General features: G+C 36.3%; 1 protein-coding gene across 2 annotated transcripts; it reads left to right on the forward strand.

The window, feature by feature from the left end:
• The first annotated feature begins 483 nt into the window (after positions 1-483).
• LOC306879423 (ras and Rab interactor 2-like) lies at positions 484-21,713 on the forward strand. Of its 2 annotated transcripts, none has more exons than XM_079432360.1 (12): positions 484-527; positions 2,789-2,872; positions 5,122-5,222; positions 5,527-5,698; positions 6,358-6,469; positions 7,243-7,315; positions 8,218-8,309; positions 10,536-11,660; positions 17,274-17,582; positions 17,765-17,896; positions 19,514-19,677; positions 19,770-21,713. In XM_079432360.1, the coding sequence occupies exons 2-12, from the start codon at positions 2,813-2,815 to the stop codon at positions 20,064-20,066; spliced, it is 2,637 nt and encodes an 878-aa protein (XP_079288486.1). In that variant the 5' UTR covers positions 484-527; positions 2,789-2,812; the 3' UTR covers positions 20,067-21,713. The 2 variants fall into 2 exon arrangements, with proteins under 2 accessions (XP_079288486.1, XP_079288485.1); XM_079432359.1 differs by lacking the exon at positions 484-527 and adding an exon at positions 2,629-2,704.
• The last annotated feature ends 234 nt before the right edge of the window (positions 21,714-21,947 follow it).

Raw genomic sequence — 21,947 nt, forward strand, 5'->3', positions numbered from 1 at the left:
TGGCACTTTAAGTGGGAAAAAAAGCAAAAGAGGATTATTCCTGAATGTGAAAAACGTGTACCTGTGCAATTTAATAATAAAAAAGCATAATGATCGTCTTACACTTGGAGAGGATGTTAATATCGGAAGTTAAAGATAATTTACAGGTAATTGATTGAGTGGGGTGTTGTGATTTTTCATGCATTGGAGAACATTAATGCTGAATATTTCCCAAAAATATTTATAATTGAACGAACTTTCATTTAGATAATTATAAAAACATGCCAATTCAAAACTTGTCATTCTTCATTATATTCATTTTTGATTATATTTTTCCTTATATAAATAAAGTAGCAAATTTGGTAACACTTTAGAATGGGGAACTCTTATATTTACCGTATTTAGTAATTATTCTATGAAATGATGTGCATGCCTTTACCACCAATGACTTGCAGCGTCGGTCATGTGATCTTGTGTCGAACTGTGGATAGAGAGAGAATCATTGGACTGTAGTTACTGTAGAAGCATGTGGAGAGGAGCACTCATAGGTAGGTCTATGTAATATCAATCTTCTTATAGCATTGCGTAATTAGTTATTAAATGCGTTGAAATTATTTCAGTTCGCAATGGGCTTGTTTGTTTTCTCTATTGAAACGCTGTACTATTTCTCTGTTTTTATTCACTCAATCCTCATAAACTAGTGTTTAGACCTTCAGACTGCAACTTATTAATATCACTCATATTTACTTAGCCTATGCATAACACGATATACAGTCAAACATCACTGAAAGTTGAAGATGTCACACTTAAGAACAAGCAATGTGTATTTACTTTAAATTGTAACATATACGTTTGGCATGTGATAGATGATAATTCTGTTAAATAAATACCTGTAGAAATATTTGTCAGCACAAAATGTAAAATTATTCCGTGCTACCTGAGGCAAAAAAAATACTCATCTGAAAAATAAATGTATTATTTGACTTTTATACAGCCATATGAATATATACATATTTGATGAGTAGCGTATAAATTATATTTATGAAGAGAGCATTGTAAAATAAATACAGTGCATTATATGAACACTGTGTAATCTTTGCAAGCTTGCTTTGTGCATTCAACTATTACAAAAAATATTCCACAACAAAGTTAAAGTACAATCATGGTCCTAGTTTGTTTGTGTGTTCTCCAGTGCTGATGGTGCCAGCATGCACTTGGTTTGCACAGAGGACCGGTGCAATGATGTCAGGAATGTTTAAGCATATATCACATCAAATTGCTTCCATGCACTGTAGTGACAGGAACAAACAGCAAGATATACTGTATGTGTTTGTGCACAGAAAGAGGGTAGGAAGCTGTAGAGCGTTCACCCTCCTGCAGAAAACAGACTTTTAGCTTTAGACCTCGTTGACTATTGAGAAATGTTTCCGTGAAGTATGCATGTGTTTTTCTGTTACTAAGAATTATGTTCTTACAGTGGATATGGGAACTTATTTAGATTCCTCTAGTGTAAATGTCACTGGTGTGTGAAATGGAGTTGTGTAATGAGACATGCATCCTTTTTCTGTGTTGGTGTGTGGGTGTTTGTGGGTATATGTAAGTATTTTTAGTTATATAGAAATTTAAAAATACATAAATTAATTCTATAGATTGTTTATATATTTGTATAATTAGAATTCTTTTCCAGGCCTTTTTGTCAAATCTCAAACCCATTGTATGAATGTATTGAAATAAATAAAAATGTAATATATTTCCAGTAATATATTTATAAGTTACGTAAATTATTATTATTTATTTTTCAAGGCTTTTGTGTCAAGTTTTGAAACCAATCAAAATAAAATAAAAATGTAATACTGTATATAAACATACATATTTCCAAAATATATATGTTATGTAAATATTTATCATTTTAAATTAATTAATAAATTTACAAAAAAAAAAAATTTTTTTAAATCATGAATTTACAGAGAGAATGTCCACTTGTGTATGTGACAGAGAGAATTTTATGCACTCTTTAAATAAACTTTTTTTTTTTTTTGTCTCAATGTATTGGTCACACATGTCTTTGTTTGACTGCAGCTGTGTTTTAAACTCACATACACACTAGTTTCACTTCAGACTATTGCCTGATTATGGATGTCCCCAAAGACAGAATCAATAGTGTGAAGAACACAACAATGCTCCATTGATACAGCAGTTCCGAAAGTGAGAGGTATGACTTAACACCTGCTGCTTTCATAAACGGGATAACTTCCCTGATCTGTAATTAAGAGTCCAGGCTGTTCAATAAAGCTATTTTACAGGTGAGCTGGAGTGTGTAGAATCCTGTTAAACTGTAATTTTACATCTAGTGTCTGAGTTGTACTTGCTGTAACTGAGCTGTGGAACTGATCTGACCACTGTCCTCACTGAATAACTTCTGCAAATTTTGTTTTGAGGAAATTATCTGTTTAAGATCTTGTGCTTGCACCTGTCTCCATGTGAGTGTGACTTCAGTGCTGTGTACGCTAATTAAACAAATATCGCTTTAGAAAAAACAGCCTAGTTTCAAGAGATGTCAGGCAGACAGGGCCGTCAGTGTGTAATTGTCTCTTTGAGGAAATGATTACAGCTTCTAGACTCTAATCTCAGGCTTTCATCCGTAATCATAATAATATGCCACAGAGATGCACAGAGTTTGACTGAATGCGAAGGGAGACAAGAGCGTGGCAAATACAGTATGAATGTATGCATCAGTCATACTGAAAACAGACAATTTTATATCCGAGTCATTTTAGTTTGTGATCCTCGTGCATCTTTTGACTTGCAGGACTTTAAAAAAAACAAGAGCAACATGGCAGTGAACTCGTCATTACAACCCAGCCGGATGGACAGAAGTGGTAGCTTTCTTCAGGTAGGAGGATGATCATTTGTACACTAAATCTGAACTTAAATTTGAGAAACCCTGACAAATAAATTGACAGTATTTGTGATTTTTGTATATATTAACATTTGGGTGTTTCTCAGTGGCTGTGACTAGGTGTTGTCTCTGGCCAATGTAAAAAGTGCTCACTCCCAAGTCAAGCTTATTCTGGACCTTTAGGAGTTTTATTAACCAGTTTTACTGTGTGGCAAATGGGTGGAAATTTTAGTATAGTATGGAGAAAAAAAAAGCACATATAAAAACACACTTGTTCTTAACAAAATGCATCATTTGAGGCATCATAAATGTTCATAGCATACACAATGCAGGATGATTTAAACACCAAATTTATGAATTCTAGGCAACAATAAATGAAGATTATTTCCATTAGATGGATTTTTTTTATATTGATGTATAATGTTTAGTTCCAAATAAATTTTTTCTGATTTTATGAATCATCTTTTTTCAGTCTATGCTGTTTATGAGCTTAAAACATTTGTGTAACAATTGAATAAGCGCAGGACACGCAGATGGTGCTGCAGACTCTCATCAGCCAATGCGCTCAGGCAGGGACTGTTTTTGGATCAGTATAATTATCCCCATTCTCCTACAGAACATTTTCTGTTCCACTGCGAACATTCACTGGCTGTCTGGTGTTCCTTGTAAAAATCAATGGACAGAAACTGTGTGTGTGTGTGTGTGTGTGTGAGAGAGAGACTGCAGCAGGGCTTGTTGCCCAGACAGGACCATTCAAGCGTTCCATAATAGATGTCTTTTTTTTGCAACACATCTCTCTCTCTTTCTCTCTCTCGCTCCTTAATTAGTCCTTCATCTCTTCTTCTTCTCCAGGGCTTTTTTTATTTTATCATTCAGTCTAAACAATTGCTCTCTCTGTTCCGTCCTCATCCTCCGTCTCGCTCATCTGAAGTTTATCTTGCCTAGTTTATGTTGTATTTTATGGCATTCAGTCCAGGAATTTATCACTAGCACTAGGAATTACAAAAGAAATCTCAAAGAACTGTTGTCTTTTGATTCTGTTTTCATCTGCATTTAATTGCCTGCAATTTAATCCAAAATAGCCCATAATTGCAGATCAGCATTAAAAGCACAGGAAGCTGGCACAGTGATTCAAAATATTTACATGGAGTCAACATTGTGCAGTCACCATAGTGGCATATTGGAAGCATTACTTCATGTTCAAAGTAGTTTTGGTCAGAATGCCACTAACAGCCTGCTAGGCTGCCTTTTTTTTTTGTTACTTAATGTTGTTTATCTACAAACTAGACAGTTGTTTATACTATGCTGAAAATTTTAAACATACCTGGCAATAAAGCTGATTCTGATTCTGAATATAAATGCTATATCAAATCATGCACTTTGTTGAAAAGGCACGTGCTATTACTTTTTAAAAGGTGATCCTATTTACTTTTTGCCTCGTGGGCATTCAAATTTGGCCAGAAATCCCATAGACTTGCATTACAGGAGCATGGAAGCTTGTTTCTGATAATAAAGGTTAAAAAAAAATGGTTATTGAAACTTTTTAATCCCACAATTGTCTTTTTTTTATTCTTAGTTTATATGTCACGATTCAGATGTTTTTCAGAATGAGATATAAACTCGCAATTGTGAGACAAAAAGTAGCATTTCACTTTTTATTTTTTCACTCCATGATAGAAAAAGAAAAAATACAATTGCAAAATGTAACAATTGCAATTGCAATTTAGAATTCAGAGAAAAAATTGTGATGTAAACACAATGTTGAGATTAAAACTCAAAATCAAACACATTTTAAACACATATGTTTGAAGTGGAGTTTATTTCGCATATCGGCTGATTTCATTTAAAATCACGTGCAATTATTGCATAGAGTAATCCTGTGATGGTTGGGTTGTGTTGCCATGACAAATCCCATTTCCTGTTGGGGAAAATAGATTAAGAACACAGGAAAGTGACTAACTTGCTTCCTGCATGGATAGATGACAGCGAGGCTGAAGCTGTTGCTCTTGTTTTGGTCACAAATAAGCCTCTTTCAGCTTGCTTTTTTATTTTCTAGCTTCCCGTTTTTTGTTTTTTTTTTTCTTCACTGTTCTCTGCAGAGTTTCTGGCAGTTGCTCTTTTTTCAGATTCTTTGTTAGCAAAGGGGAAGTTGCCAAAGTAAATTTTAAAAGAGCACTATATTAATTCACTGAAATGTTTTCTGCTTGAACATGCAAGGTTTTACTTTTTCTATCAATGTGCAGCTCGTCGATGCGTTTGCATTGTCACTGGGAGCATTGCAGCAGCAAATGGTTCATGCAGTGCAGGAAAAAGACAGACATCCAGACATTTCTATGCTCATAGAGTGAGTATGCATACCAAACACATGTCGAAAATGCATTAAGACCGTCACAAGCTAAATAAAAGTGTATTTAAATGAAATATATTTTCTGGACTTTTAATAGATGCATTGCATTTACATCTAAGTTTATGTACTGTATTATGTCTTTACATTTACAAAAACTCTGTATGTTTTAGAGTGGAGTCCAGTTGAGGGCGCCAGTGTCTAGTCTGTCTTTCTAATGCCTTTTCTTCCTTTAAAGGACATAATAGACATTTGTCAAAATAAAACAACCCTCTACACCCATGCCTTGTTTTGTTCTCTGTAGGATAGAGGGAGAGATGAGTCCTGTGTGTCTACAGTATCCTGCGGTTGATGGGGAAGTTACAAGCATAAGTGTGAGTGTGTTGGACAAACTGATACACACACACCCCATCTGGCTTCTGCTTTCCATCGACCAGCGAGAGGCCACTGGCATCCTTCTGCAGCAACCAGCTGGGGTAAAATATGTTAGAGAGAGTGAACACTAAGACGCCAGATAGATTTTTTAAAGAAATAGTTCACAGAAATTAAAATTCTGTCATCATTTATTCATCCTTGTTTTGTTCTAACCGCACTGGACTTTCGTGAAATACAAAAAGAGTTGCCCAAGTTGCTGTTTTCCAGAGTGGATGCTGATTTATATAGCTTCGAAAAGTATCATAAAATGTTTCATGAATCTTTTCCGAGCCTGAAGCCATAATTGTAGGTTTGTATGTACTAAACATTTCTCATTCAGGCAAAACACAAACATATTGTATGCTTTCAGATGACTTTGAATGGAGTGCACACTATTCTTATGATATTTGAAAAAGAATAGCGTGAACATTCATCTAAACTCATGCTCCTAAAAGCACAAGATGCAAACTGAAGTCACATTTCTTAATTTTTTTTTAAAGTGACGTGATGTGGCCAAGTATGGTAACCTATACTTGGAATTCGTGCTCTGCATTTAACCCATCCAAAGTGCACACACACAGCAGTGAACACACACACACCGTGAACACACACCCGGAGCAATGGGCAGCCATTTATGCTGCGGCGCCCGGGGAGCAGTTGGGGGTTCGGTGCCTTGCTCAAGGGCACCTCAGTCTCAGTTTTGTTTTTTTTCCCTGTCCAGGTGTTTTTAGTGTGGAAATCATCTGTCCTGCAAAAGAAGGTCCTGTCATTCCACATGGATGGTACCTCAGACTCCTCTGTCATTCACATCCCTGTAAAGGAGAACCAGTACAGTATGTTGGGTCCCTTATATAATACTAACCCATAACTGCTGTTGTCGCTCTGCTCACATCGAGCCATATCTACTTCTGTATGCTGTGTCACCATAAGTTCAAGGTGTTTGGCTGTGAAAGATAAATAGGAGTTTCTTTTTGATTTTATGGTCTTTTATTGGGTATCTATCTTTTTTATTGTTTGTCGATACTGAGCAGCTTACTACTTTCACGTGCACGCAGTTGTGAGGTCAAAGATTGACTCTGCACATGTGCACGTAGTATATCACTTTATAAATCTCTGTTTTGTGTCAGAATGGGGAATTTTTTTCCCTCTTGTTTCACAGGTAGTTAATCAGTTATAATAACCTGAGCAGCTATTTGCAGCTGGCTATGTTTAAAAAAAATAAATAGGCAGCATATTTGCAGCTAAATGTCACAATAGTAGCCTGGCAGCATTCCAGGCATTTACAGCAGTGCAGTTCCAAGAAGTTCTGCATGTGAAATATCAGACACACCCTAGTGTTTTTGGCCTGGGCACAATCCAGCTGAGAATTTCCTCTGTGCCTTGGAAATTGTTGTGGTCTGAAAGGCGCTGAAGGCTTTTGAGCGTTTTACCTGCCAAGTTCAGAATCAGTTCAGAAAATTCCCAAAACATTTTCAGACAATTCCCAACAAATTAAGAATCGAGGGCAACACTCAATGCCCTAGTGCTGTTATGACGGATGAAATTGTGAAAATGCTTGGAGATTATAGATCTTTATTGATTGTTGTTTATTGTTCTTTGTTCTTAGCATTCTCTCTAGAGGGCTCAGGAATCAGTTTTGCTGACCTCTTTCGTCTTGTGGCATTTTATTGTATCAGCAGGTAACACTTTTTCAATGTCTGATACTTATTAAGGTATAGGAAGTTGAACAACCCTAACGCTAAAGGTCATTGCACACTGAGTCTGAAAATTTTGCACGTTAAAAAAATAAATGCAGCCTCATGTTGGGTCAATCGCGTTTACACACTCCCTTCCGAATCTTTCCTCCGTCATAAAAAAATTCAGATCAGGTTCGATTTTCAGCGTTTTCGCATCCGTAGCATGCAATTTGATAGGAAAGGATGAGGAATATGAAAAAACAGAAAAACTCAAGACTCAGTGTGCAATAACCTTAAGCACTGTTCTTTGTGCATGTAACTCAACCACTCACATTTTCTTTGTTGTAAATAAAAACAATCCATTAGGAACAATTTGATTAGATTTGGAATGGATAAAATGTTTTATTGCTGTCTTGCCATCTTTACCTTCACTGCAGTGCTAAAGTGTGCATAAAAGACAGCATATGCAAGATTTATGAGTAAAGAAACTGTGCAGAAATGTGAGGGATTGTGCAGAAATGAACCCACTGCTCATAAAACCCAATGATATCCATCACCTTATCAGCAACAGGATGAAGTAATATATGGCCCTAAGTACAAAATATTTATTTTGATATAATCCATAAATCATTGTAACAGTTCTCCATGTGATGTTTGTTTTTTCAAGCCGCTCATCGAAACTGAAATTCTGCCCTCTCTCTGCTCGATACCAATTTCCCACCCAGTAACATCAGAAGTATTACTTTTTCTGAATGTGATATGTATGATTTGACCTGTCACTATTAATGTAGGAAAAGAATGAATGATTGTGTGTATTTTCTTTCCCCTCTTTGTTTTTTTCCCATTGTTTATTTTTACCCTCGTTCACGCACTATTTGTCTGTCTGACTCTTTGTTTCATATTAGAGACATTCTGCCGTTTACCCTGAAGCTTCCTAAGGCCATCCATTCAGCAGCGACCCTGTCAGATCTAGATGAAGTGGCCCAGCAAGGAGCAGGTACTGACCAAGCTCGTCTAACCCACTTAAAATATCCCAGTTAGTACAGATACAGTTATAAAAAATGATATATAATAATACATTATTTCCTGTTTGGCCCTGTGATTATTTATTTGCATGTTCTACCTATATGAATCTGAAATACTATATCTGCATAGTAATGTAGATATCTGTGATTATGTGTATTATTTGTGACTGGTGAATTGTGAATTTACTCAAAATAGGTTTGGGGGAGAAATATCCAATTAAGGATTATTAACCAAAACTGAAACAATTAAAAATATTTTTGTGACTCTAAATAAATTAAAACATTAACTGAAATAAAATCAAATCAAATGTTTGAAAAAAAATTAAATTCATTTTATTTCATTTAGCTGACAAACTACTAGTATCTCAGTGGCACTAAAATAGCAGAGGTCCAACGTCCATTCAAATTCACGCTCTCTGATTTTGGAACCAAGTGGAACTTGAAACACAAAAAGAGTCTTTAGTATTATAAGACATTCATAATGGCGCTTTTCAAAAAATTAAATTATAATGATCAAATTTGCTTCATTTAGTTTTTTAAAAAACATAAGAGTTTTTAGGATTAGAGCCCTGCACACTAAATGAAAACAGCACTAACAAAAGCAAACCAACACTTCTTATATTTGTAAAAAAAAATATATATATAATAATAATAATATATATATGTATATTATTATTATGTCTCAGACTATTATTATGTCTCATGTCTCAGACCTAGGGCACCAAGTGAGTCAGGTCTGCCATTGGTGCTCCCTTAAAAAAGCACAAGTGACATAATGCCAAGAGTGTCAGGAATTGCGTTGCATGTACAAGTAATAATTAGTAATGCAATATTTTTGCATGTTCTTACTTGCTTCAGACCATCTTGAACCAGTGTCAAATATTATTTGTCAGATAATGAAGAAATTTTGCAATGTTCCTAGAGAAGGAACCTTTGCCATGACTGTCTTGTGAGCAACTATGTGTTTGAATCTCTACATCCACCACAGCTGAGACATGCTGGCCTACTATTCAGTTCCATGTTATTATTAGTCCAGCTGACATTCCAGATAGTGATTGAGACTATGTGAGCTAATCAGAGCATAGAGGTTACTGAGGGAGAGAGTGTGAGTGTGTGTGTGTGTGTGTGTGTGTGTGTGTGTGTGTGTGCACCTGGTATTCATCACGTCCTGGGGACCAAATGTCCCCACAAGGATAGTAATACCAGTAAATCTTAATCTTGTGGGGACATTTTTTGGTCCCCATGAGGAAACAAGCTTATAAAACATACAGCATAAAGTTTTTTGAAAATCTAAAAATGCAGCATGTTTCCTGTGAGGGCTAAGTTTAGGTGTAGGGTTGGTGTAGGGCAATAGCACATACAGATTGTACAGTATAAAAACCATTACGCCTATGGGATGTCCCCATAAAACATGGAAACCCAACATGTGTGTGTGTGTGTGTGTGTGTGTGTGTGTGTGTGTGTGTGTGTGTGTGTGTGTGTGTGTGTGTGTGTGTGTGTGTGTGTGAAATTTAGCAGACACTTTAGTCATATTCACCTAAAAAGACACAGGACTTCCATTTTTCCCTAACAGTGAGAAGCTAGCAATAACCTAAAAAAACAAACAAACATTTGTATCACCTTAGCAACACCCATCCACACTAAAGTTGCCACAGAACAATTATAAGTTTGATTCAGTAATATGAAGTCTCATTTGAAAGAGGCTGACGGTCGTATAAATATCTATTCCTAATAGAAACTGTTCCATCAACATAAGGAGAAACTATACTGAAATGGGTGGGGAGAGAGACAGAAGGCATGGGGAGGAGAAAGAGGAGGGGTTTGGTGTGCTCTGTGAAGTCAACCTCCCTATACAGGCTGTCTGTTTGGATAAATGACTCAGTTTTTGGCCGGCTCTGTGCTGGGTGTGTTTGTATGACGTTTATGAATCAGCTTTCTGAAATACACGACTGAGCTCGCTAAATTTCTCCAAGAACTTCAGTGGGCCTGAGGACAACAGAAGTGAACAGATGCATTAGCCTGGCTGTAACTAGATATAGCCACACACACACACTGAAATTCACATGTGTGTTGACAACGTGTGACGGCCTATGGTAGGAAGCTGAAGTGGGTGTGTTTGCTGCTTTTGTGGTTGTGTTTGTATAAAGACTGCGCATGTGTGTTGTTAACCATTAATCAGATTCTCTCTTTTATTCCAGCGTTCTGGAAATCTTATCTCAACAAACAACTAGGGACAATCTCTGCCACAGATAGTTCTGTGGTTCAGGACAGACCACCGATCTCTCTGCACAGCAGCTGCTCTGATGTCTTACAGACAGAGGATCAAACCTGCACTCCATTTGGGAAGCTACTAACCAACACCTGCCCTGAAAGGAGTTGCTCCAGCAGTGCTTTGTCTTTTATCAACCCTGTTTCTCTTCAGACACAGCAAGATGTCACTGGAAATTCAGAAACAGTGATCGCAAGGAACCCAACAGCAGAAAACGGAAAATCTCGTCCCCCTCCTCCACCAAGACCACCTCCTCCTCGCATTTTGGTTCGTAGCCCTACTTCACCTTCAGGTCCGAGGACTATGCCTTTGAGTGCTGGCAATACTAGAACGAGTCGGAGACGCAATCCTCCACCACGACCTCCACAACCTCCAGACATCGACAGCTACCGCTGCACCATTGCGTTAGATGACGAAACCATCTCTAGGGCCCTTTCTCAAGCCAGTACGACTCCTTTAAACCCGACCAGCAGCACCATCCTGCAGCAATGGACCGGACCCAAAGAGAAAGGGCGAAGCTCAAGTGGCCGAAGCTTGTCTACATCCTCATCAGACTCTTTGGATTCTCCTCCGCATCCTCTCCCATTGGGACTATCCCAAAGTGTGGGCAAAGGCCTCTCCACGGATGACAGCAGTGATGAGTATGAGGACGAGGAGGACAACTACGGTGTGGGGCTTGAAAGGGATCTGCATCTTCACCTTCGTGCAAAACTCCCGTCGGTCGAGCTAGTGGGGGCTCGTCCGAGATCGCTTGTTATCCCACGAGCACTAAGAGGACCTCTCCGTAAGGTCCAAGGTGTTTTCAGTGTACTGGCTACGCCTGAAAAACGCATCTTGCTTCGGATCATTGAGTTGTCCCAAGACAAAACTTCTTACTTTGGGTGCCTGGTGCAGGACTATGTGAGTTTTGTGCAGGAGAATAAAAACTGCCTCTCATCCAGCCAGGATCTTCTGCAGACGCTCCGGCAGTTCATGACCCAGATGAAGGCTTACCTCAAACAGAGCTCGGAAATGAACCCGCCTATAGAGTCTTACATACCTGAGGACCAGATAGGTAAGGAGATTTCCAGAGTTCTAGTCATGTTGAACCACGCAAATAAAGAGAGTTATTTTGAAAGCTCCTTTCTGGGAGATCAACGTACTTACTTTCAGGGGTGTCCAATCCTGGTCCTGGAGGGCCACTTTCCTGCAGTGTAATTAGCTCCAACACACCTGCCTGGAATTTCTAGCAATCCTAAAGACCTTAATTAGGCTGGTTTAGGTCTGTTTAATTAGGAACAGTGCAAAACTCTGCTGGTGGCTTTCCAGGAGCAGGATTGGACACCCCTGGATTACAGTAACTGTGCTGTGCTGGCCGGGTGAGTTTTATTCACTGTTCGTTTTACTAGTGTCTGGAAACTATTAGTTGTGGCATTTTGAAAGCTAGCTTCCTTGTCTTCCAGATATGTATCCTCAGCTTGCCTTTTTGTTTCCTAGATTGTGCAGTTTGCAAACTCAGTTAAATTCAAGGTTTGATTACTTTGACTTACCTGACAGTTCAATAATATATTATGCATGTACTCCAAAAAAGGTGCATACATATGTTTTGTTTTGAATGTGAGTCTACCCTTATCAGTACAGAGCTGCTTTTGTTATTTTTCCTTTAGCTACAGTGGAAAATGCAGGCTAAAATGTTGTTGATAGTGTGGTGGGAATAGCAAAAATAGACAGCAAGAGCAACTGAGCAATAAATACTCTTGAGAGTGATTGAGGTAAGTGCAAGGCCAAAAAGATCAAATTAACTAGTGACAGCTTCGGACCAGACTGCTATAGAAATAGCTGAAATAAGGTGCACATTTCACAGTTCACACAGAGTAGCAGTCGTTTTTAACAGCAGATTAAATATTGAACTGTATTTTAAGAAAATATGTTATAATCCTGTTTTTATAACTCCTAATATATTAAGGGTATTGTGTCTTCAGTTAAAAATAACTTGTGTTTGTTGAGTCAGGACCAATAAAAGAGAGCTTTAAGGCAGAAATTTTAGAACTCTGAATGAATACATTACTTATACAAAAAATAAACCTAAGGCAAGTAAGAAAGTTTTCAAAGTGTAAATTCTTCGTGAGCAGAGCACTTAAATTTGTGTAATTTATCCCAGCTAAAATGTTGTTGGTTTAACTTAAAGATAGGCTAATGCTTTCCACATTAATGATTAATGTTTTCCAAAGACCTGACTTTTCTTTGTTTGTTAAAGCTGCTGTCCGTAAGTTTTGCCTCTTTGTCGCCATCTATGTTTGAAAACCTGAAATTGCAGTTACTTGTGGAATTATCTTGCTTGCGTGGGGTATGTACTCTGGTACAGCTCCAGCGCGGATGAATTTAATGTTGAGGTGAATGTGCCGCCTCGGTGTGGTTATTTACTGTCCTTCGCTATCACATTTTAGTCTACGTCTTGGAAATATATGACCCAAATAAGAATTTTCACTGGATATTGTCATCTGAACAAGTAAGTTACAAGTCAGTCACATTTGTTCTGCCCAACTGAGGAAAAAAGCATTACCATAAATCACGCTACCAATGGTGATTTAATCTAAAGATCGGTTAGCTCATATCACATCAAACCGTGCAAATTATTATTATTGTTAAAACTGCGGAAGAACTGATGACGGCAGAGTTTGATCTTAGGCTGACCAATCAGCAGAAAGGGACGTTTAATTCCCGTCCACATGTAGGAATCTAATATTCAAGCTGTTTATTCATTTTTCTATCCCTGAACAAAAAACGAAAATTTAAGCTGAATTCTCGTTTTTCGTTTTTTGGAAAAAAAAACTAAAAAGGAGCCGTTTTTTAATTTTTCTACTTTCAATATTAAATCAAAAAACGAATGAACGAATGATACACGGATTCGTCACCTGCAGCATCCACATGTGCTATTGCCTACTAGCTGGGACAACTTCTTTATGTTTACAGACGTGACGTAATGACGCAGTGCCATGCTCTAATTTCCTGCGAAAACCTACTTGTAACACTCAAATTAGAAAACATTATTTTAAGCTAACCGTTGTGAATCGGGCTTTAGTAAGTAAATAGTTTTGAACACTGGCTGGTTATGTACTTGCTCAAATATTGATTTCGGATCATTTTTAACCAAAAAAAGTTACGGACTGCAGCTTTAAACTGTTATGTTAATAGCTTTGAACCTGTGTTGTGAGACCGTGGTTACACAATAGTACATAAGGGACATGACAATAAATCAACTCCAATAAACAAAAATTACGATGCTTAATTCATACACTTTTTTTATGTTTCAAATGCTAAGCATACCACCTTGCAGTACAAAGCCGTCAGTGTTTTTAATACATTTATCAGAGGTTACAAAATAGTACTGTAGTACAGTGATGGAATTAGATGATAATAGCATGTTACTTTTATTTATACCATGGTACTGAATGATTATCCTAATCATATATCCATATCTATATTCCCAATGCACAGCAAACAATGTTTTGTTTTTTAGTGGAATCAAAGTACTTCAGAAGAAAGGTATAAGTTTGACAGTTTTGTATGTCTGTGTCATTTGTAGTTAGTCACAATGGAGCTGGCTAGCCAGGTAAGTTTCGGTTTAGTTTGCCCCAATCCTGGATTTTAGGTACCATGAAAGTGGCTTGGCTTTTAGCTGCGTTCATTGCCATAGTAACAGCTAACCTGCTCCGGGGCAGGTTATGTTCTGAGTTAGAGATCTCAAACTGAAATTGGACCAATCAGATGTTGACAAAGTGACACATGTTTGACAAAAAAGTCACTCCCCCAGTTTCTCTTGCTCCAAATGAAAGGTCACTAGTACATAAAGAAAATTGTAATTATATTATTTATATTATTATTAATCCATTACACACAAGCAATTTTAGTTTAACAGTTATTATAAATAATTTATTTTATATGAATGTTAATATATACAGATCATATATATAATATAAATAAGCTGTAGAATCACTAGATAATGCTTTAAAAATGACTATGTGACCTTACATGTTCGAGACTCTAATCGCTGTATATTTCCAACTATATAAGCTAACTTGACAAGTTTCACTTGTGACTGCACTGATAAAGCAAGATCATTTCTTTTATTTGTCCTCTTTCGTGAACAAATACTTTTTTCATTGTAAATGCATTTCAATTCATCATATTCTTCAATCTCTTAACCTTTAGCAAAACCTTTAACCAAGGCACGTGATTGGCTGTTGGCCAGTGATGTCACACGCCACAAACTCAAGATCAAAGCCTGAGTTAACAAAGAAAGTTGATGCTCAGCATCATGGTACCAACAAAGCCGGATTGGAGTGGTTTGGTTTTGTCAACTCGAAACTAATCCTGTAACTCTGAATCATGGTACAGGCCCCAGGATGCGAGTTATTTGTGTGTGTTAGTAGGAGTAGCTCTGTCTGTGTATCATGTGTGTTTGTGAATTCTGTAGGTTTATAACATTTTGGTGCCTTTTTAGGGTTGATTATTTTATGTTTTCTGTAAATCATCATGTCTAGCCATTATGATAGTGCATCTATAATCTGCAGGTGACTGTAGCTTCTAAAATGTATAGCGCCGGTGTATACTGTGAGCAATAGAGTTTCATTAGAAGTGCTATTGTGATAACACTAATTGTGTGTAATTGCTTGTCTAATAACTCTATAGTGTACAGACAACTGATGTGAGGCCTGCTTTTGTCCTCATTTTGCCCTTTGCATCTCAGAAAGCCCTCGGCCTTATCTCACAGGGAGACTTGAATACCAAGAGCTTAGGCCTAATATATCTTGTAACGTTTGTGTCAGATTTTCCATAAACTCAGCAGACACTGTTCGCTCTCTAAGCATTCTGGGTGTTTTGGTTTTTCACTTGTGCAGAAGGGCTGGCTCGATACCACTTTTTCAGAACCGATACCAAAAATTCTGAGTATCTACCGATATCGATCCGATACCAGTGCAGTTTTTTAAATCAGTGTACAATTTCTATATCTCAGTGTATGTTGACCTGCTGATCACTCTTTTGTGTTTTCACAATCTACTAAATGTAGACTACTTTACTGTAAAGAAAAACAACAAATGAATGAATATGCAATTATAATCTATGACAAAAATACTTTTATAAACTAGGTTAGTGGATAATTGAGTAGCAAAAGTTACTCTAGAAAAATCATGAGTGCACAATAATTTTATAAAATCTAAAATTAGTGAAAAAAAACAAAGAAAAGTGAATAAATGTAGGAATAAATCTGGTAAAAATGATATATTGCTCTTTGTATTGTTGTAAAATACATTCAAGGAAAACAAGTAAAATATTTATATATAAATATATATGCTGTAAAATTAAAAGACATTTGTTTTAAACGTACTGCACAGTAATGAGGCAGCACCATATGACAGATGAGACGAACAAGAAAGGCTATTAATAATCTTTCATTGCACAAAAATATAATACGAAAGGCTCCAATACAGAGCGGCATAAAGCACTTACGCGCATCCCGTCCGCAGAATGATGTGCTTGAAGACACAGCGCTCCGGAGTCCGCATAGAGAAGTTCAAAGCACAAAGGAAAGAGATATTAATACATAGTGTATTAAATCTGTGCGCCAGTTTATTGAGCCTTTTCTTTTAACCATTTTAAATTTCAGTTGCTCATAAAGAACCATTCATAGTGCTCTCTACAACAGTGTTGTGATCTAACAGACACCCGGTAGAAAGTAATACGATTTAGAAAAAGCACAAGGCTCTAGCTAGATACAATCCTTTTATGCAAAACCATTGAACTTTATTTACAGATCAAGTATAATAGGAACAGTGCAGTATGGCAAGCCGTTTTGACTTTTATTCATTCTCAGGATATGAATTCTTGATATCAGCAATTCAGTTTTCACTAGTTAAAATGCTAATTCTTGATATCAGGAATTGGTTAATTGCAGTTTTTGATATCAGCAATTACATTTCCACTAGTAACAATGTTAATTTTTGATATCAACAATTCAATTTTCACTAGTTAAATTATTGATATCTGTAATTGTATTTTTGATATCAAGAATTAAATTGTTGATATCAAGAATAGACATTTTTACTAGTACGAATTGTATTTCTGATGTGAAATTGGAATTTCAACTAGTAAGAAATTAATTCTTGATATCAACAACTGATTTTGAATGGCAGCCTATGGTGACATTTCACTAGTGAAAATACAATTACAGATATCAACAATAACTTTTTAATATTTTATTAATATTTTGAATTAGTTTTTACTGTATTTTCAATTTAACTGTCATTAAAGTTTTAGTAGTTTTGTCATGTTATTGTCACTTTTGTTTAAAAATATGTCTGTATAATTCTTATTCTTATCTTTATTTCAGTTTTAGTTATTTTAGTACTTGAAGTCAAACTAAATTCAAATGTCATTTAATTTTTAAGTGACAAAAAACGTTCTTTTATGGTTTCAGTTATAATTTTAGTCTTTTTAGCCTTTATTTTTAGTTTGGAATAACATGAACATGAGTAAATTATGAAAATGTTCATAACTATTCCTTTAAAACTGTTTATTAAATAGAAAGTTGAAAACGTCATGCCTGTTTTTGCTTTTTTTTTCTATGAATATGGTAAATGTCTCTGAAACTCTTATATATTAAAGCTTTAACTGATCTCTTTCACAGATCCACTGTTGGAGAAGGCCATGCATAAGTGTGTGCTGAAACCTCTGTACAGCTGCTTGCAGTCGGTGCTGCATGACTTCCAGGTGGCCGGTGGAGTGTGGCAGAGGCTGCAGGAGAATCTCGCCCTGGCAAAGGCCAAACAGCCTCACGAGCTGGGAGTGAACAGAGCCCGGCCTCCAGACGCCCACGCCATCCACAGGATCCGCCGAAAACTCAGAGCCATGTGCCAATTCTATTCACCTGAGAGGAAGATTATGGGGCTGTTAAAAGTCTGCAAACTCATCTACAATATTATGCAAGATCATGAAGGTGTGTACGGGTGGAGTTATGTCTCGAGGGTTTATTTAAAAGCTTTAAAAGTGTGTATGTTTTAGGTGTGTATGAGATCAGTAACTGAAAGCAAAAGTATTTGCACCTTAATTAACTGGAAGGTACTTGCTGGAATAGTTTGTATAAAGGTCACTAATAAATGTTTCCTCTGTGTTTGCCAGTGCGGATGTTTGGAGCAGATGATTTCCTGCCCATGTTGACTTATGTGTTGGTCCAGTGTGACATGCCTCAGTTGGACACTGAGATCCTGTATATGATGGAGCTGATAGATCCCCCATTACTGCATGGAGAAGGTGCATTAACATGTGCGATAATCTTACATAAACCTGAATTTTTTTTAAAAAGGTGCAAAAATGTATTTGGAAAAAAAACAACAACTTCAGAACCAAAATAGTATTATTTTCTCCCATCCAACATTTCATGTGAATTCTTTTTCTTGCTTCATGGTGACAGAATCAGTAATGTAATGTTAACTAAAGTTAGCGCAGAATCCAAACTGTAGGAGTTTCAGAACGGACCAGCATTTTCCATGTGTGACGAACTTCCTAAGTTCTGTTCCCCACAGAGTAATTTCCTCCTGGGTGTGCGTCTCCTATTCTTACTGAGCTCATTGTGGCAGCCATTCATGGAAAAGATTTATTGTGTAGAATGTACAGAGTAAAGTCACAAACTTGATGATCTAATGTGACAGACAGAATGATCCGTCCTCATTATAGTGATAATTTACCCTTTTTGTCAATTTCAAAATGGTCTGGGCAGTGAGTAATGCATGTTTTGAAAACCCCACTGGCCAGTTCTGTTCCAAAACCTAGAGAACTGCCTTGCTGTCTGTTGTTGCCTATAGAGTGCAACAGTCAGGTTCTGGAAGTAAAAATGCCATTCATTTTCTCCACTGGGAAATTGATTGAACTGATAAACCTTTAAAACCAATCTGTTGGTTTTTAATTGATTGTATATCCTTTTGTTGAACGTTAATTCAACTAACTTTTAAAATAATTGTGTTTAATCGCAGAATTTGTGGTGGAAAATACAATACCCACGATGCTGTATAGAAACTTTCATTAATTAGGGAGTTGCGGTGTGCAAAGTGCACCAAAAGGTTCCACCCACTCCCATGAAAATATTATGTTTCATTTCTCTGGATACAACCAACACCTTAAATAAGTAGTTTTATATTTATCTCAGTTGTTTTAATTTGATTATATCATATGCAATTCCTCATGGGATTGTAGTTCTTGCCTTCATTAAAGCTGTCAAGTACACAGTCTTGTACCTTTCTCTTTTTGTTTGATTATCAAATGCTTTTTTGCTTCTAATCAAAAGCAACGTCATGCCACAAAAATAGCAGTTTCCACATGCGAAGGAATACTCGACTCCCAATTCATTAAAATAATGTTAAAATATTGAAAAACTAATTATGCATTACTTCATAGCACAAACAAATATACACTGCTGTTCATGTTGTTGTTTTTTTTTAAAGAAATTAATACTTTTATTCAGCAATGACAAACAATGATAAAAACAATATTGAAAAACAATAATAAGAAATGTTTCTTGAGCACCAAATCAACATATCTGATTTCTGAAGGATCATGTGACGCTGAAGACTGGAATATTGTCATAAAAATTAAATTTTAAAATACATGAAATTAGAAAGTTTTAATATTTCACAATATTAATGTTTTAACTGTTTTTATCAAATAAATGCAGCCTTGGTGAGCTTATTTCAAAAACATTTTAAAAAATCTTGCCGACCACAAACATAAGTTAAATAGGTTAAAATAATAAATTAAGTAGATTTTTAGCAATAATTTATGGAACTTTATGGTAGTTTTTTTATTTAGGTTTTGGGATGTTCACTAGGGTTTTTTCGGTATATTAAGATGCTTCTTTCTCTTGATCCTGTACAGGAGGATATTACCTCACCAGTGCTTACGGAGCAATGTCACTGATGAAGAACTTCCAGGAAGAGCAGGCAGCTCAAGTACTCAGCTCTACAACACGTGACACACTTCACCAGTGGCACCAGCGTCGCACACTGCAGAGAAACCTACCCTCAGTGGAGGACTTCCAGGTAAAATCCTGACCGAATATCCGAACTGCATTTTATAGATATGGACTATTTTCATTCCATAAACTCTATGATGTCTGTTTGTTTGTTTGAAGAACTACATGCGAGTGGCTCTGCAGAAGGCAGATAGCGGCTGCACGGCTAAAACCCTTCAGGTGCGGCCCTACGCCACGACAGAAGAGGTGTGCCGCCTTTGTGCGCTCAAATTCCACGTGTCTGATCCAGAAAACTACGGCCTGTTTCTTTATATGGATGAGAGCAGCCAGCAGTTGGCCGCAGACACATGCCCACAGTGGATAAAGGCAGAGTTACACAGTCGACCGAAGCGTCAACACTTTTACTTTGTCTACAAGTCGATACCCAGCATGAACCGTTCCACTCCTTTGTCTTGAATGCAGGACGTTTCCTGAACACTCAATAGACAGAAAGTGTTTAATGAGGGTGTGACTTTAAGGAATGTGTATAAAGATCGCAAAATGAAAAGGTCTCATGGACACAGTGGCGCAAAAAAGAAGGATTTAATTGGCACTTTACATGAATAAAGTACGTTTGCGTTGTTAAAATGATCGTTTCAAAACAGACTTGGGTTGAAAATTTTGCCTAAATGTAGTAAGGACTAGCTAGTTTGGGACCAAATGTTGGCTTGTATTTATAGATATAACTTGTATTTACCAAAATTTAAAAAGAATACTAATAATGAACAATATTTTTACAGTATTTATTAATCTTTGTTAATGTTGCTCTCAACACTTACTAATACATTTTTAAAATCAAAAGTAGTCTTTTGACATTAATTAATGCGCTGTGAAATAACATTAACGTTTTTTAACTAACATTAATAAAGGTTATTGCTAATTTATAGTTCATCTTAGTTAATGCATTAACTTATGTTAACAAATGAGACCTTAGTGTAAAGTGATACCAATATCACTCATTTTTATCTTACAATAACCATGGTAACTGGGTTGAATAACTGCACTTGATGATTACTGTCAATTTCTATAAAAAATGAAAATATACAAAGATTATATTTTACTTTTTATAATTTACTTGTCTTTCCCACTAAAGCGTCCAAATTATGATATTTCATGGGTATCACCATTTTAAGCAATATTGAATTTTTTTGTAATGTTGGAAAATTGTTTTAACAGGCTTGCATACAAAATGCAGATGACTGCTAATTGTGCTAAATATATATTTTGATTTCAAAAATGACAAATATTTTTATATTTCTCAGTTCCACGGACTAAAATTGTAATGTATGATAATTCATAATTTTATGCTAGTATAATAACAATAGTTCATATTACAAATTTGACAGTAAGAAAAAAAAAACTTTTTTCTTTTCCTTTTTATAGTGTGATACCAAAGTGTGCTATACTTGTAGAAAGTCCCAAATATTACATTATGTAAAATAGTGTTTATTCAATATTCACGTTTTGAATAGAAATGTTTAATATAAAAGGCATTTATTGGTTATTGTCAGGAATGTGGTGTCGAACCTGTGAGTATTTTTATTTTTTTCCCTTTGATTCAGTATGAATTTAATGTAGTAGTTGTACTCAAAAATGCCAGGACTGCAATGAAAGCCATATTGTGCCATTGTTATGTAAATACAGAGGTTTCAGGGATTGTCTTTAGTCAAACCATAGAGTTCTGTACATAGTCAGCTATTTTTGCATTCAGGTTGAGTGAGTGTTGAAGTGTTCAGAGATGATGCTTGATCACGTGGTTTGCCTTTTCTTTAGCACAATAGAGATGCATCAATATGACCTTGCAAACTGTTAAACTGGCTGAAGAAGCTATTTTTCTCACTTTGTTCTTGTGAAAAAGGAACACATTGCTCCTTATACTTCAGCCAATGTCTAAATGTGTTATGTAAATATGTAACGTGCAACACACTTATGTGAGAATGTGATTTTTACCAGTTTCCTTACTGTTGATAATAATTTAAACACTGAACTTGTGCATACTTTATTCTCTTTGTTGTTATTTGCACTGCAGGAAATAAAAAGTGTCTTTATTCTTTTTATGATCTCAGACAGTTTAAAATGTTTATCGAGTTACACTAAAAATGTTTACTGCATGTGGTTATTATTATTATTATTATTATTATTATTGTTTATATGTGACAAGACGCCTGACAGGCAGCGCTTCACATTGCCCCTCGTCTGGATGCAGCATCCGTGCTGACTGCGTACCCGTCGCCATGGTGACAGTGCAGCATCAGCACCACCGCTGTCATCTACAAAACCTGTCATTTCGTCCCTTAT

Source organism: Barbus barbus (genome assembly GCF_936440315.1).
Source record: "Barbus barbus genome assembly, chromosome: 13".
NCBI lineage: Eukaryota > Metazoa > Chordata > Actinopteri > Cypriniformes > Cyprinidae > Barbus > Barbus barbus.

Excerpts from the sequence above, each read along its gene's own strand:
- LOC306879423 (XM_079432359.1), top strand. Across the intron at positions 11,661-17,273 it reads CATACCTGAGGACCAGATAG|ATCCACTGTTGGAGAAGGCC; the intron begins GTAAGGAGATTT and ends TCTCTTTCACAG. Across the intron at positions 17,583-17,764 it reads TATTATGCAAGATCATGAAG|TGCGGATGTTTGGAGCAGAT; the intron begins GTGTGTACGGGT and ends TGTGTTTGCCAG.